The sequence below is a fragment of the Trichoderma camerunense genome, assembly GCF_050948025.1.
Source record: "Trichoderma camerunense strain CBS 138272 chromosome Unknown V8C40scaffold_1, whole genome shotgun sequence".
Taxonomy (NCBI): domain Eukaryota; kingdom Fungi; phylum Ascomycota; class Sordariomycetes; order Hypocreales; family Hypocreaceae; genus Trichoderma; species Trichoderma camerunense.
In genome coordinates, this window is record NW_028145369.1 from 300,943 (window position 1) to 315,241 (window position 14,299).

The 14,299-nt window shown below is 50.3% G+C and overlaps 6 protein-coding genes across 6 annotated transcripts; 3 read left to right on the top strand and 3 right to left on the bottom strand.

Annotated features, from left to right (window-relative positions):
* Positions 1-528: 528 nt before the first annotated feature.
* On the top strand, positions 529-1,403 carry V8C40DRAFT_228907 (uncharacterized protein). The gene is made up of 2 exons (XM_083212372.1): positions 529-711; positions 839-1,403. Exons 1-2 carry the CDS (start codon positions 695-697, stop codon positions 1,071-1,073), a joined length of 252 nt encoding a protein of 83 aa, XP_083078664.1. The 5' UTR covers positions 529-694; the 3' UTR covers positions 1,074-1,403.
* Positions 1,355-4,142, bottom strand: V8C40DRAFT_228908 (tryptophan synthase beta subunit-like PLP-dependent enzyme). The gene is made up of 2 exons (XM_083212373.1): positions 3,475-4,142; positions 1,355-3,367 (listed from the first exon to the last, which is right to left on the bottom strand). The coding sequence occupies exons 1-2, from the start codon at positions 3,673-3,675 to the stop codon at positions 1,829-1,831; spliced, it is 1,740 nt and encodes a 579-aa protein (XP_083078665.1). The 5' UTR covers positions 3,676-4,142; the 3' UTR covers positions 1,355-1,828.
* Positions 4,103-5,232, bottom strand: V8C40DRAFT_1947 (uncharacterized protein). Its single transcript, XM_083211896.1, has 2 exons — positions 5,114-5,232; positions 4,103-5,042 (listed from the first exon to the last, which is right to left on the bottom strand). Exon 2 carries the CDS (start codon positions 5,029-5,031, stop codon positions 4,420-4,422), a length of 612 nt encoding a protein of 203 aa, XP_083078666.1. The 5' UTR covers positions 5,032-5,042; positions 5,114-5,232; the 3' UTR covers positions 4,103-4,419.
* A 486-nt stretch (positions 5,233-5,718) lies between these two features.
* V8C40DRAFT_1937 (glycosyl hydrolase family 76-domain-containing protein) lies at positions 5,719-7,797 on the bottom strand. The gene is made up of 2 exons (XM_083211881.1): positions 7,181-7,797; positions 5,719-7,111 (listed from the first exon to the last, which is right to left on the bottom strand). Exons 1-2 carry the CDS (start codon positions 7,613-7,615, stop codon positions 5,777-5,779), a joined length of 1,770 nt encoding a protein of 589 aa, XP_083078667.1. The 5' UTR covers positions 7,616-7,797; the 3' UTR covers positions 5,719-5,776.
* A 904-nt stretch (positions 7,798-8,701) lies between these two features.
* V8C40DRAFT_1998 (uncharacterized protein) lies at positions 8,702-9,882 on the top strand. The gene has a single exon (XM_083211963.1). It carries the CDS (start codon positions 8,825-8,827, stop codon positions 9,425-9,427), a length of 603 nt encoding a protein of 200 aa, XP_083078668.1. The 5' UTR covers positions 8,702-8,824; the 3' UTR covers positions 9,428-9,882.
* Positions 9,883-10,734: 852 nt separating this feature from the next.
* Positions 10,735-14,108, top strand: V8C40DRAFT_228915 (uncharacterized protein). The gene has a single exon (XM_083212374.1). The coding sequence runs from the start codon at positions 11,047-11,049 to the stop codon at positions 13,942-13,944; it is 2,898 nt and encodes a 965-aa protein (XP_083078669.1). The 5' UTR covers positions 10,735-11,046; the 3' UTR covers positions 13,945-14,108.
* The last annotated feature ends 191 nt before the right edge of the window (positions 14,109-14,299 follow it).

Below are 14,299 nucleotides of genomic sequence, written 5' to 3' on the forward strand. Positions count from 1 at the left end.
CATGCGCTCGGGATGGAACTGAGCATAACGCATGGACCAGGGGCCCTAGCAGGAAGAAGAGATACAGAAGAATGTTGGAAGCCTAGCTGCTAGAAGGCCCTTCTGAACCCCCATGATCCTTGTGCTGTTCGGGTGTCTTTTTTGCAGCTAGCCATCGCGCGGATCTCACAACAAGGATACATGTACATACGAAGGAGCTCTCTATGATTTTAGAAGGAAACAAGAATAAACAAAAAACGTAAAATAAGAGGGCGACGAAAGAAGCACAAGGGAATGGGAACGGCATCGTAGATACATATTCCCCGTGCCTTGCCGTAATATTACGCGTGCCTTGCATATTCCTCCAGAAGCCAAGCCGCATGCGCACCCTTTCCGCGCTCACACTCCCTCCTAAACGTACTGCTACCACATGCACCTAGGACAAGCGTTCCGTAGCGATGCTGACCTGGGCTTAATCGTGCATGTACGGCTCGGTATATAAATAGAGCAACTCGAGCCATTCCTACCTGGGCAGTTCCAAGCATCAGCACTCGCCGGAATCGAATTTCAAGGCCAGAGCTATCTTTTTCTTACTTGGTGCCAGGTAGCACTTGGCTGCTCGGCATGCACGACGACTGACTACTGTACGCCTTTTGACGGCGAAATTGGAGAATAATCTCCGTCTGACCTACAAAGATCCAATGGCGGAGTCCCCATGTGGTATAAGCACAGGTACGAGTACAGCTATGTCTCAAGTTGAGTTGTTTACTTCAGACACCACTAAACTCGTCCATGCCGCATTACAACACACTTACCTGCCCTACTTTACCTTGGGTTTCATCGTTGACATCACCCACAGCACCGCCATCCTCTCACTCTCATTTCTGTTTCATCTTACCGCAGCCATACAGAATCTAATCTACCTGATCATGGGACTTGATATCATTCTACCATCCAATGTACATCGTGTCAGCGCACTTGCGCACATGTCGAAAAGGGGGGCCAAGAAAAGCGCCCCCAAGCTGACTAGAGGCCTCCTCATCGTACCTGCCCTTTCATATTCTGCCGACAATCCCACATCCAGTTGTTTTTGACCGCCCCGGCTTGTTTTGTTTGCCAAATTGAGCTTATCAATCGGTTATTTTCCTTTTCTCCTCTTTGGCTTCCTTGTTGGTCAAAGTCCGCTTTGCACTCGTCATCATCCGCAAATTTTTCACATCCGTTCCTGGCCTTGACTCGAATGGGCCGAGCTCTCTAAGTTCTTACCGGATGGACCCATTGATGGATCGATCAGATCATTGGCGGAGGAAGAGATCATTTGGGTGTTTCGGCACTGCATCTCTCAAAAAGGGGGCACGGCATGTAGTCAGTCAGTCAGTCATTGTGATTCATATCGCCTTCATTCAGTTGGCAGATCCCAGTAGCTCTACGGGATCATCATTTACTAAAATGGCACAGGTCGTACAAAGAGTACGAGTACACGTACAACCGAAAATGAGAAAGAAATCCTTCGTGAGCCGCCCAGTGGCAGCCCAGGTGCAAATGCATCGCCAATCAAATTGGGTCATTGTCAACATACCATGCCCACGTCTTCGGAGATTTCCGAACTACCAAGCATGCATCCAACCGCTTTTCATCTTGTCCTCCGTAGATCCTTGAACCGTCTCTCGGCTTCACATGTAACCATCGCATCATGTCTATTTTGCAGCTTCCCAGTCGGGGCCTTTAACCCAGCCTGCGACCAAAACAGAGGCCCTAAAAATAATAACCGGGCCCCCTTGAACACATAATCATTCACCCAACGCCGCGGATGTGGTTCCGTAACTCAAACATACTCCCCCCTGCCGCCTTATGAGATGGTGCTTTTCAAGAACATGTTGAAAACTGCCGAGTCGGTGCACTCCTCTGAAGGGTATCCAAGCTCCTCCAGGAACTGTTCCAGTTCGGCATTCTCTTCCGGTGGGCACTGGATCCCTGCCAGCACCTTGGCCACGTCTCCGCCATACGTACGATACTGGAACAGGCTGATGTTGAACTTTGGTCTCAGGGTTGTCAGGAACTTTTCTAGCGCTCCTGGCCGCTCAGGGAAGTTGAACATGAAGACTCTTTCGTTCTCCACGCCGGTGCGTCCGCCGATGAGATAACGCACATGACTTTTGGCGAGCTCGTCGTTGGATAGATCAGTCACATCCATGCCCTCGGCTCGGATACGCTCCATGAGTGACCGCACCTCCTCGACCCTTTGGGCCGCCGGTACTGTGATAGAAAGACCGATGAGGACATTGGCAACGTTTCCAGATGAGTAACGGTAGGAAAACTCCGTGACAGGGCGAGGCATGATGGTGTCGACGAGCTTGGCAAAGGCCCCAGGACGCTCTGGGATGGTAGCGGCCATCAACACCTCCTTGCCCTCACCCAATGTGGCACGCTCGGCAACAAACCTCAACCGGTCAAAGTTCATGTTGGCGCCCGAGGTCACCGCAATGAGCGTCCTCTTGGCGTCGACAGAAGGCTGGCGCGCAACGTATTTCTTCAGGCCAGCTATAGACAGGGCGCCCGCCGGCTCCAATCCGGATCTGGTATCGTCGTACATATCTTTGATGGCAGCGCAGATCTCATCCGTGGAGACCTCGATAACTTCGTCCACAACCTCGCGGCAGATGCGGAACGTCTCCTCTCCAGGGATCTTCACGGCGGCGCCGTCTGCAAATAAGCCGACTTCTTGAAGCATGACTCTCTTCCCCAGCTTCAAGGACTGTGCCATGGCATTTGCATCTGATGCCTCAACGCCAATGATTTTAACATGAGGTGCCATTCTCTTGACAAACAAGCCAATACCTGCTATGAGGCCGCCGCCTCCAACTCCACAAAAGATGGCTTCAACCTTGGCCATGTTCACCTGTCCAAACATTTCATTACCAATGGTTCCTTGACCGGCAATGACGTAGGGGTCGTCGAAAGGAGGAATGTTGATGAGTCCATCATGCTTCGCGCGCCGTGCACACTCTTCCTTTGCAGCGTCGAAATCTGCGCCGTGTAAAACCACATGGCCGCCAAGGCGCGCAACATTCAAATGCTTGATGCTTGGCGTGCCCTCCGGCATGACAATGGTGGCGGGAATCTTGAGTTTTCGGGCAGAGTAGGCAACTCCCTGGGCATGGTTTCCAGCAGAACAGCAGACGACACCTTTCCAGCTTTCGGCTGGGTCAAGATGGGCCATCTTATTGTACGCGCCGCGCAGCTTAAAGCTGAAGACGGGCTGCAGATCTTCGCGCTTGAGCAAAACGTTGCACTCTAGTCGGTTGCTCAGGTTAATGGCTGGGGACAGCGGCGTGGTCTTGCAGGCCTCATAGACTCGTGAGGTTGCGCTGGCAATCATGCGCAGGTACTGCTCCGTTAAGCAAAACACGTCAGTCCTCTTGGTCCTACAATCTTCTTTGTCTTCGCAAAAGGGAGCAAAAGAAGAAAGAAAAGGCCTTGCCCAGAGTTACTCACGTCAGGGTGACCATCGGGAAGTTGGAATTCTTCTGGCACCAGCGATGCGCCCTCTTCGACCGTCTCGGGCGGTGGTGATGGATTCGCGCTGTATTCCGTCAAGGCCATGGCTCTCATGGCCGATGACGTTGATGGCCTGCGAGTCCCATGGGTGCCCGTTGCGCCGTTGGGCATTAACGTCGTGCCATTGAGACCCGGCATCTCGAAGGCAAATTTTCGAATCGGTGATGCAGATTCTTGTCTTATTTCTGCCTCTTGTTTGTTTGGTGTGGTGTAAAGAAAGAAAGGCCAGTCTGACTGACGCCGGCGAGGATGATGACCTCCGATAAATCGGACCCTCCGAGTTTTTTTTGGAGAAAAAAGGTGGCGTATACTAGCGACCGCCCCGATGCAATGAGAAGTCCGACAATGCCAATCGGTATGCGGGCATGCTTTTATATAGCGAAATTGGCTCTCTTTGGCAAGGTACTGATGCTTTAGAGTATGTGAAATAAGCCAAAGGGTAAGTTGTCAAGACGCAAGCCAAACCGGCGGAAGATTCCACCAAAGCATACATGTAGATTGAGTTTGGGTGTGCAGAGCTGAGTCAATCAAGACATGGCGCAGAGCGCATCGATATCGGAGCCCGCATTTGATTGCGCTCAACGCTTCTTATCACCCATTCTGATTCGATTTAATCCGCGCAGCGCAGCATTCAATATTACTACAATCCTTTCAGTACAGTAAAAGACCAAGCATATATTACTAACTCCAGTGGTATCTAGGACGAATCATCTGCCAGATGAGATAATTCATATATGCACCCAATCTATCATTCCACGTCACCAGCAGCAATCAATCAATACAAGTTTCAAATAACAGCCCATTATGCGAGCAATCATGCAGGGGAATCAAAAACAAAGTCACTCCTCTTTCTCCACGCTACCTCTCCAAAACCATCTCTTCTCAATTCTTGCCGGATTTTCGGACTACCTGCTCATATGTCGGTAGACTTTCTGATGAGCTTGCCGGGTGCAGATCACCTCGGCTAGTCGGCCGGTCGCGACTCTGGACATCCCGCCATTGAGACCCCTCCGGTTCTGGATTCATGACCCCTTGCTGTGCGGGGGGATACATGACTTGACTTCTTGAGTTGTCACCACGCTGCATGTAAGGCACGCCACCATTTCCGGGTTGAGGCTGCATATTTGAATATTGAGGCACGGGTGAGCGGCGGCCCGCTCGCGAACCAGAGTTCATCAGGGACAAGACCATGTCGGCATCCCTTGCTTTGCGCTCTGCCTTGCGCATTCTCCTACCCATCCGACGCTCTTCCCGACGGCTAACCATCATTTGTGGTGGGTAAGCGGCATAAGGAGAAGCATTGTAGTTGTTGCCACCACAGCCGTTATTGTAGCCGTTGTTGCTGTAGCCATTATTGTAGCCATTGGCATAACCACCGTTGTAGTTGTTGCTGCGGCCGTTGCTTTGGTTGTCGTAGTATTGGCCGTTGTTGTATCCATTGTTATATCCATTATTATTGCGGTTTTGCCGACCGTTATCGTCGTGGTTGGCCATTGTTCGAGCGGCTGCCGCCACGAGGCCAATAAGCAGGGCCATTATTTAGTTGTGGTGATTGGACGAATTTGGAGAGTAATACTATGCAGGTGATGTAGCCGAGACGTTGATGTCTTGTGTAAGCGGCTCCGAGGAAATGATGCGCGAAGGATCAGACAAGATGATTCACAAGGGTCTCCGGTTACAATGATTGATCAAGAGTAGACGAGGTGTGTAAGGAGTATGTGCGATGAGATGAGGGATGAGACAATGAGAGATAAGAGACGGATCTTTATACAAGTTTAAAGCTGCTATGCTAACGATGCAAATTCCAAATACCAGCGCGAAACTGCATGACGACTTTATATCCTGCGTTCGCACCGCCTCTTCCTCTCGAGGCTCAGATCAGGGACCAAGGCTGTGCCTCTTCTCCACGCGGCCTCCAAGAGCGTATTGTGCGTATCTCGAATCGTTCTGCTCGATCTGGCCTAGCTCCTGGAGACGATCCGGCTCCGCGCCTCCACCATCGGGGCCGCATCCACCCAATCGGCCATTTCCAGATCGGAGCGTCAGGACGCCTTGATGCCGACAGCGGGTTTTTACTGCCTAGTTTTCAGAGGGAGGCCAAAAAGACAAGGTTGTTGCCATGAAGTTGAACCCAGACTAAGATTAAACGGTAAAACGAGGTTAAACGAAACAGATGAGTCCGTTGATGCAACTTTGCTTCGCTAGGCACAGTGCCTAGGGTCTCAGCCCCAAATGACACTCATGACGATAGCGACTGCGAGATGTCCCAATAGGCGCGAAGCACGGCGACGCCTCCTACCTGGGTTTCCACTGTGCGTCCTCTGCCGCGATCGTTTGGGTCGCTTGGACGATGTTTTGATTTCCTCAGAGGTTTTTCCATCGAGTCCAACATGTCCATCTTCTTGTAGTCTTCTGGCGTAACTTGCTTGTCCAGTCCTCTCTTCCGAGATCCTGGCAGCCATCTTGAAACTCGACCCCAGAGATCGTCATTTGGGGTTCCGTCCTTACGATAGTCGGTAGCATTTACAGCATCATGGTCGATTCCGTCGCTTGCCCGAGATACGTGAATGTTGCCGAAAAGTGCTGACCCCCACCACATGCCAAAGCGTCCTCGGCTGTCTCGAGATGTCAGCGCTGCCAAAGCGTTGTGCTTAATCCAGCCAAGATACGCCTGGCAAGCCGATTTATGGGCTGCTTTGACACGAGTGAAACCATCCATGTCGACGTAATCCCCATCGTTGAGGTTATCCTCGTCCAAGGGCCGACAAAATGCAGTCAAATGGTGGAAGTATATGCCCTTGAATGTCTGGCCGTCCTGAGAGCATGTTCCACTTGCATCACACTTCTCTTCTAGGACACCACCTCGGCCAAGTCCTCTCCATTTGGGCAGCTTTGCAGATACATCCACCGAGTCTATTGGTCGATTCGTCTTCAAGCTCCAACCAGTGGCCTTGATGACGGCCTGGATGAGATTATGGCCATCTTCTAGATACGAGGGGCTCCCGGTCACGTCCCACAGCCCTCGTTGACCAGTGAGCAGCACGCCCTGGTTGTAAGTATACACCATTTCATCGCGAATGTTGCACTCCACGCCGCCGTGCTTTCGTCGGCCGATGTGAAATCCATCAGCATACAGGCCCTCGCGATTCATCATGTTGCTGTTTACGAGCCATTTGTAGCCCTCAATCGCCGCTTGAAGATGTAGCGGATCCTTATCAGCGACACTTCCGTTGCTCATGTACTGATACATGGAAATTGAAGCTGAAATGTACAGCTCATTCGTGATGGCGTTCTTGTAAGGCTCCAGACGGGGGTTCCAGACCATGCCGCCATGACACAATACCGTGTCCCAGCCCTGAGCCCCAAGAAGCCAGAAGTTTTTCGCCCGATTCTGGAAGGACGGGATCCAGAGATGGCCGCGCCATGGCAGTGATGCCAAAGCGGCATGGACGTCAGTAGGGAAACTAGCATTGGGGCTGTGCTCGGCTTCGGGGAAGCGGATGCCGTCATGCGATCGAGCAAAATTCACGGCCTCTATCCAGCCAAGCACCACCCATAATATGTCATCAAAGGCCTAGATGGGAAAGTCTCTCTAAGCCGATGATATAACTAGGGGATAAGCGAACAAGGAGGGGGAGCATACCTGGTCTCGGATGGCAACTATGTCTTGTGCAAAGTGATAGCCAATGACTTGGTCGTACACTGACGAGATGAGGTTTTCTTGCGCTTCTCGAATACTAGGCGTAATGCCCGGGACGATTAAGTCTATCGACTTGGTCAGGGATGACAGCATGCCGGAAACGACGGTCTGGGTGACTGCGGCAGTCCAGTCTATCGCCGATGGCCATGTGCTTCGTTCGATTTGGTAGTATTCATTCTGCAACACGGCGAGCGCGGAGAAGGCATCTTCGAGGATTCCAGTCTTGGCCTCGTCGGAGGCGAGATCTCTTGCTGGGATGTGCAGGAATGCATCTGGTGGCGGGCGACAGTTGGTCGCCACGGCGTATATGGAGCAATATTCTTGTTTGGTGTGTTTATATGAGGCGATCACCACGGGGAGGAAAGCAAGGATAAACATGACGGTAGGTATAGATGTAATGAATAAGGTTCGTTATGGACGAGGAGGAGCAAATGAGCGTATGTAGCTGAAGAGCAGCATCTGTCAGTGCAGACGCTTGACAAATGAAGAGTAAGAATATTTGTCTTATGAATGTATTGCGAGGTGGTTGAGTTAATATAGCTGAGAACATCAGGCTGATGTTTTGGGTATGTCAAATGACTGCCTTACAACCTTGAAGTTAGAGTGTGTCTCAGCTTAGCTCCCATTGTTCTTGGACTACCTATGCGGTACCGGGCAGAATCCTTTGCTAGCATGAAGATGTACGTATAAACAAAGGTATTGCGCAAGTACTTTAAAGTGCCGAACCAATAAATCGGATGTCATGGGGCTCGTTTCCATACCAGCGCTGATCTACCCCTCAGCCGCAAGTCCTCTACTAGAACCTCATTCAATTCAAGACGTCTCATGGATTATGCCAATCCCAACTAGTACTTTAGCTTAATTGACGTTTTTACCATTCATTTACTCGCATTTTCTCTGAATCTCATATGTAATTATCTTGTTTTCGTGGCCATGAGTTCTACCACATGCATTTCCAATGGAGCTACAGGGTATGTTCATTGGTGACCCCTTCAGCTGCTCCAGCAGGTTCATCTAAGGTAACGTAAACTCTATCTAAATAATCTAGATTCGTACAATTACTCTTAGTATGAAGGGATATTCTCTATCAAGTGTCTACATTGGCCGAGAATTTTGATGGCCGCCCCAATTTCTCGGAGCTTCGATCCGATGGGCGAGCCGCAAGCCTCTAGCTGGAGAAGCCGCAAAGCTTATACGTTGGAGGCTGCATTCATGGACGGATGGTCGATTAAATAAAGTTTCTGACAATTGAAAACTCACCTGTGTCGAGGTCGATCTATTGGGGCAAATCCATCAAGTGACATATGTGTGTTCAATGTTGAGGTGGCTTCTCTCAGAGTGAACCTCAAGACTTGGAAGGATTCGGCCGTAATCCGAGGTTTCCGCTAGTACAGGTGCATATATGCATCTCCGTGCTCCCAACAGCAGAGCTAGCTCGATGATGTCTTCCATCTTCTCAGTCCTCGAGGGCGAACCAGCACACAGGTTGCAAGAGGACACTGCCCGCGTTACTGCTCCAGTTCTACAAGACAGTCTTCATCGTTGAATTAACAATATTCCAACCTCAGACATCAGACCAAGGTAGACATGGTTCGTGCTACGAAGGCTCTAAAACGGCCGTTGATTACAGTCCGGCAAGTGTGGGAGGACTACCAAAATGGGCGAGCTATCCGTCGAATGCCAACAATAGTCATGTCGGACGGGAAAGAAAAGTGCCACGCGATGTGCTCAGAATGCGAAGAATACAATAATAAAAAGTACAAGGATGAAACACCGAATGAATGCGAGGAAGATTGCGAGGAGGAGTGCCAGGAAAAGAACAGCAGTTTGAACAAAGACCAATGCAAAGATAAGGTACGCTCGCAGCCCGTCAGACACAAAGAGCGTGCTGCCCGAACGGCTGCAGAGCTTAGGAAAAAATGGAGATATTATAAATATCACGAATTCCCCTGGGTCCTTTGTCAGCCGGTTTGTGAGGAGAGTAATTGGAAGGGAACTTGGATACTAGAGGTAAAAGATATGAAAGCTATGAACTGGGGGGTAGATGTGTTACCTTGCCAACTCAAGAAGGGGGAAAAGTTTGTGTGGAAACCAACTCGTCAGTTACCGTTCCCCTTTGGAGAGGAAAGCAGTGTACTGCCATCTGAAGGAGGACAGGATGATACGATGGTCTGGTTGGGGAAAAGCTAGGTGAGTACTGACAACCTGATACGGAAGATGGTTCTTGTCTTTACCCTCTCCACCTTGCATCTTAGGTAAAAGTGCTAATTGCAGGGTGTTAAAGATATTTGTGAAGTACGGATTCGTGTTCTCACCTATGACACTAATGAGGACGCGCGGAATGGCTCCATGAGAACGCGCTGGTGATTGGAGATGCAGCACGCGTCGAGGACGAGGCGATCTGCCTATCAAAAGTTGTTTCACGTCCGCCCTCCAGAGACATCTTCCCTTGTGGTCTAACCTATTCCGATCTTGACAGCTTTACCACAAAATCGACGTCTAACGCGTTTTTATTGGATATTATCTTGAATGTGATTGATTGTTTGGTATCACGGGTTTGGTTTCTATATAGGTTTGTTTGGTATCTTGAAGTCGCTATTTGGCACAAGACTTTGAGAGTAGGACTGGGTTGCGCTTATGGATGCATCTCTAAATAGGTGAAAAGAATAAATATTCTCAATTATTAAGAAGACACGGGTTCGAGGGTGTTTAGTCAAAGGGAGCAACCATTCGTTGGCTGGCCGAGATTAATTCTAGGGTGATTTGTATTATGGTCTTGCAAAATACGGGCAAGATGGTCCGCTTGCGTTACAAACAAACAATATCAGACGGATGCACTGTACTATCTTCGTACGTCAATGATTACTCTTCACATATCAGCCAGGAATGAGAATTTCTCAATGCTCTCGATTGGATCCTTTCTTTTTTTCTCTCTCCCGTTATCATTGGATAGACATCAATTACATGGAAAATCGCATCTTGTCGCTGTAAGTGCTTCAGTTAGGTACCTACCTTGCTTTTAATGCAGGAAAGGTGCATACTCGCGTCACGGCGGGTTGGCAGGGAAGTGGGCGTCTAAAAGACGGGGACTAAGCCAGCCCCCAAACTTTTAGCAAAGTACTGCTAAAGTATTATTATCCGGGCAGTAATTCAAGTGGTTGGGAGCTGGATTTCATGGGTTTCAAACACATTAAATCAGTAGAGAAATATGGTCGAACTACTAGGTAGAAATCTGCGATAGCAGAAGAAAGCAGCGATAGTAGAAGAGAGTAGCGATTAGTAGAAGAAAGTAGCCGGTAGTAGAAGATAGTAGCGATAGTACCTGGTAGTACGAGCAATGATACGGTAGCAAGGGTTACCCGCCAACTGCCAAAATACGGCGCGGCATGTTCGCAAGTACTTGCATACCCCGCTGTCCCAATCCGGCTTAGTGTTGTTTACTTTCTACACCTCGAAACAAGCAACAGGAAGGTACAACTCCCGCTGCCCCCAAAACAATCTCTGGACGTCAATTTCGGCATCTCAGCCCTGCTCTTTGCTTTTCTCCTCCCGCAAACCTTGAAATCGCAACCGCAACAACTCCGTCACGCCTGACAACTGCAGCTTCATCGAGATAACCGATCAGTGAAATCTACAGCGAGCCCACGGACCCTTCCCTTGTCGCTTCCGACCGCTCGGCGCATCCGACAACGCAAGACGCGACGCGATATAAGAAAAAAAAAAAGGCCGCCGCTTACCGCCATTCATCAACCCCCAAACAGCCATCCTCGACTCTTGCTGCTCCAGCAGCGCGAAGAGAAGAGAGAGCGATGGAGTCCGACGCAAATACCAGATATCGTTCGCGAATTATTAGGGAAATCAAGGCTAGCAGCGATAACCCCTTCAACTCCCCTCCGTCATCTACCGGCAGAGCCAGCCCCACGCTGTCATCCGTCTTCTCAGATCCCGAGGGCGAATCCACACGCAGGCTGCAAGAGGACATTGCCCGCGTTGCAGCCCCCAGAAAACTGCCCATCAACTGGGAGGCTGCCCGCCGCAAGTGGCCCGAGTTCTACTCCCAGCCCAAGACGCGGCCCATCTTCGACGACCAGACAGACACAACGGCGCCCCTGGCTGACCCGCCCCTCAACAAGAAGGAGACATTACCAAAGGCTGTTCCTCTTCCCGCCTACATTGATGATACCACCGAGGACGCGTGGAACGGCTCCAAGAGAACGCGCTCGGAAATGCAACCGCGCGTCGACGAGGCCGACCTGTCACAAGTAATTTCACGCCCACCCACCAAAGGCCTCTCTACTTATGGTCTAAACTACTCTGCTCCTCGCAACCCCAGCCCTCTATCGAAAATACACAACCAGTCCCCGCCGCCGCTTAGAGATCAGGCAAAGGAACGACAGGTCACTATCGAAGAAGCATTGGAAACGCTTCGCAGGGCATCATCTAACCCCAGGGAACGTGAAGAGGACCGGCGAGTTCCGTCCCTCGACAGCAATATGTCATCTGCAAAGTCCAGCTTGACAGCTGTACCTCCCTCACCGCCACACCCGTCCCTTATGACGGACTCAGACCTCGCGCGCCGCGATAACTTTCTTACTAGCACATTCAGATTCGGTGGATCGATTATTAAAGATGGTGCTCCAATCATTGTTAGACACGGCCGAGCACACGACCAGAACGTCAGGCCCTTTGGCGTACCATACGCAGAGGTCGACGGCATTAAGGTTGCTGAAGATGAGGCTGCCATCTTTGCATCGGCGGATATGATCCGTGCTGCTCAGGACCAGTATGACAAGGTGTCAGACTACGCCAGAGGTCTCCAGCAAAAGGTTGAGATGCTCGAAGCCCAACTTGCATCTCGCAAGGGCACAGACGGAGCGCTCAGCGGTTTCAATGTGAATACGAATGCAAATGCACAGACCGTGTCAGAGAAGAAGGCGCTCCAGGCGGAAGTGGCGTCTCTCCAGAAGCGATTAGACCAAGCGACAAATCAGATCAGCACATTTCACATGGAGAATGACACTCTGACCCAAGAACGTGATCGTGGCATTGGTCGTCTACAGAAGGCTTGTGAAAATATCAGCAAGCTAGCTCAGCAGCTTAAGGAGAAGGAGAAGGAGCTGGAAAATACCCACAAGCAGCTGGGGTCATCCGAACAGGTTCGACAGGATAACGACACACTGCGTCGGGATGTTGCGGCACTGAAACAAGACAACGCATCACTGGGAGCGGAAATTGATGCCCTACGACGTGAACAACGACATCTCCGCCAAGAGGCCGAATCCAGTAATGGCCTCGCAGAGTACAGGACTTTACGAGCCAACAATAAGAGTCTGATGGACGAGAACGAGGATCTTCGAGAGAGCTTGGATGGTACCCAACACGAGCTTGATGCTGCTCGTGAGGAGATTGAAACACTGCAACGGGAAGTTCAATCATTGAAGAGAGAAAGGGCAACCCTTCGCGAAGACAATGCTGGCCTCGTCCGACACAATGAGAAATACTTTAGCGAGAACAAGATTCTCCGCCGTGAGAACGCTGGCTTTGAGCATAGCATTCATGATCTGCATGATCGAAACCTCAAGCTGAAGGAAGAGATTGAGGTGCTGAAACGGCAGTTGGACCGCTATCGAGGCTCTAGCAACAGCAAAAGCGACTTTACGACACGCCAGGATGGAGGAGAAACAGAGGAAAACATGACGTCGGCTTTCTTTGTCCCTGATATTACCCTCAAGTCAAATGATAATACCGAAACAAAAGACATGCCTGCCGGGTCCAAGAGCAGCGTCAGATCATCACCCTCTAAGAACGCCGGCACCGCCAAGGTTGCTTTTGCTCTTCCCGACAAGGCAGCATCCAAGTCTACGGTGGCCAACCAGGGCAGCAAGCGTCGGAGTGCGAGCCGCCTATCGGTTCCAGGCATGGATCCCTTTGGTGACGAAGACACTACTGGCTTGCTGTCGGTAGACAATATCTCTCAGGACCTCGCTATTTCCCTCAACTTGAACGCGGATCTTAAGGGCGGTACCATGGGCAAGGAGACGAAACAGTCGCGGGGCCATGATATTGGGAAGCCAGCGCCGAAAATCGTGCACATTGATTCAAAGTCGAAGAGAACGACGACAGACTCGATTGATCGGGATGGATGCCCTGCGTTGTCGAGTAATGCTCGACAAATCCTTGACAGTCTTTCCCACCACAACTGCCAGGACTGCACAGTGTGCAGCCGCATCACATCTCACTCTGGTGTCATCTCCTCAGTCGACCTGGCGGTGGGCAAGAAGCGTGTATCCATACCGCGGCCCATTCCCGTCAGCGACCGTGTCTCAGGAGGTGACCACACGCTTCGACCAGCCAACTCCCCCGGCGAGGCCTTGGCTCTTGTTATCAAAGGCCTGAAGGACGAGTCGCAGCATATTCAGCTGGAGCTGACAAAGCTACAAGCGCGGTACAATAAGTCTGACAAGTCGATGGACCGCCACAAGAGAGAAACTATGGCTGGGGCGATCCGAAAGCTGCTGGATCGTGTCGAGGCGAAGAATAATCAGATTTACAGTCTATATGATGTTCTTGAAGGGCAGAAGGCTGCCGGCCAAGAAATGACGCAGGAGCAGGTGGAAATGACAGTCTTGAACATTACGGGCATGCATGTTCGAGAGGTGACGAATATGAGTGACCAAATGACGGACGGCATGGGTATCGTGGCCTAAGGCCTTGTTTTTTTTCCCCTTGTCTTTTTTTTTTCCCTTTCAAAGAAGCATTGGCGTTGGGGATTAGTGTATAATAGGCCTATCGTGTTATAGCCTTGATGAATTCTTACTGTATAATTAGTGTTGATCAAATTGATCTTGATTTCTTGCCCAGCTTATGACCTAAACAGAGTGACTATCTCTACTAGATCCATCTATATCTATTAAATCTATCGATATCTACTGGGTCTATATGTATCTACTAGATCCATCTACATCTACTAGATTCATTCATATCTACTAGATCTATGTACCTCTACTGGATCTATATACCTCTACTATCTCGACATATATCTACTACCTCGACATATATCTA

Bases quoted from the DNA above. Each gene is read 5' to 3' on its own strand.
- V8C40DRAFT_228908 (XM_083212373.1), bottom strand. From the start codon at position 3,675: ATGCCGGGTCTCAATGGCACGACGTTAATGCCCAACGGCGCAACGGGC. The intron at 3,368-3,474 runs GTGAGTAACTCT...TTAACGGAGCAG, and splicing joins TTCCCGATGGTCACCCTGAC to TACCTGCGCATGATTGCCAG.
- V8C40DRAFT_1947 (XM_083211896.1), bottom strand. From the start codon at position 5,031: ATGGCCAACCACGACGATAACGGTCGGCAAAACCGCAATAATAATGGA.
- V8C40DRAFT_1937 (XM_083211881.1), bottom strand. From the start codon at position 7,615: ATGTTTATCCTTGCTTTCCTCCCCGTGGTGATCGCCTCATATAAACAC. The intron at 7,112-7,180 runs GTATGCTCCCCC...TTTCCCATCTAG, and splicing joins TAGTTGCCATCCGAGACCAG to GCCTTTGATGACATATTATG.
- V8C40DRAFT_1998 (XM_083211963.1), top strand. From the start codon at position 8,825: ATGGTTCGTGCTACGAAGGCTCTAAAACGGCCGTTGATTACAGTCCGG.
- V8C40DRAFT_228915 (XM_083212374.1), top strand. From the start codon at position 11,047: ATGGAGTCCGACGCAAATACCAGATATCGTTCGCGAATTATTAGGGAA.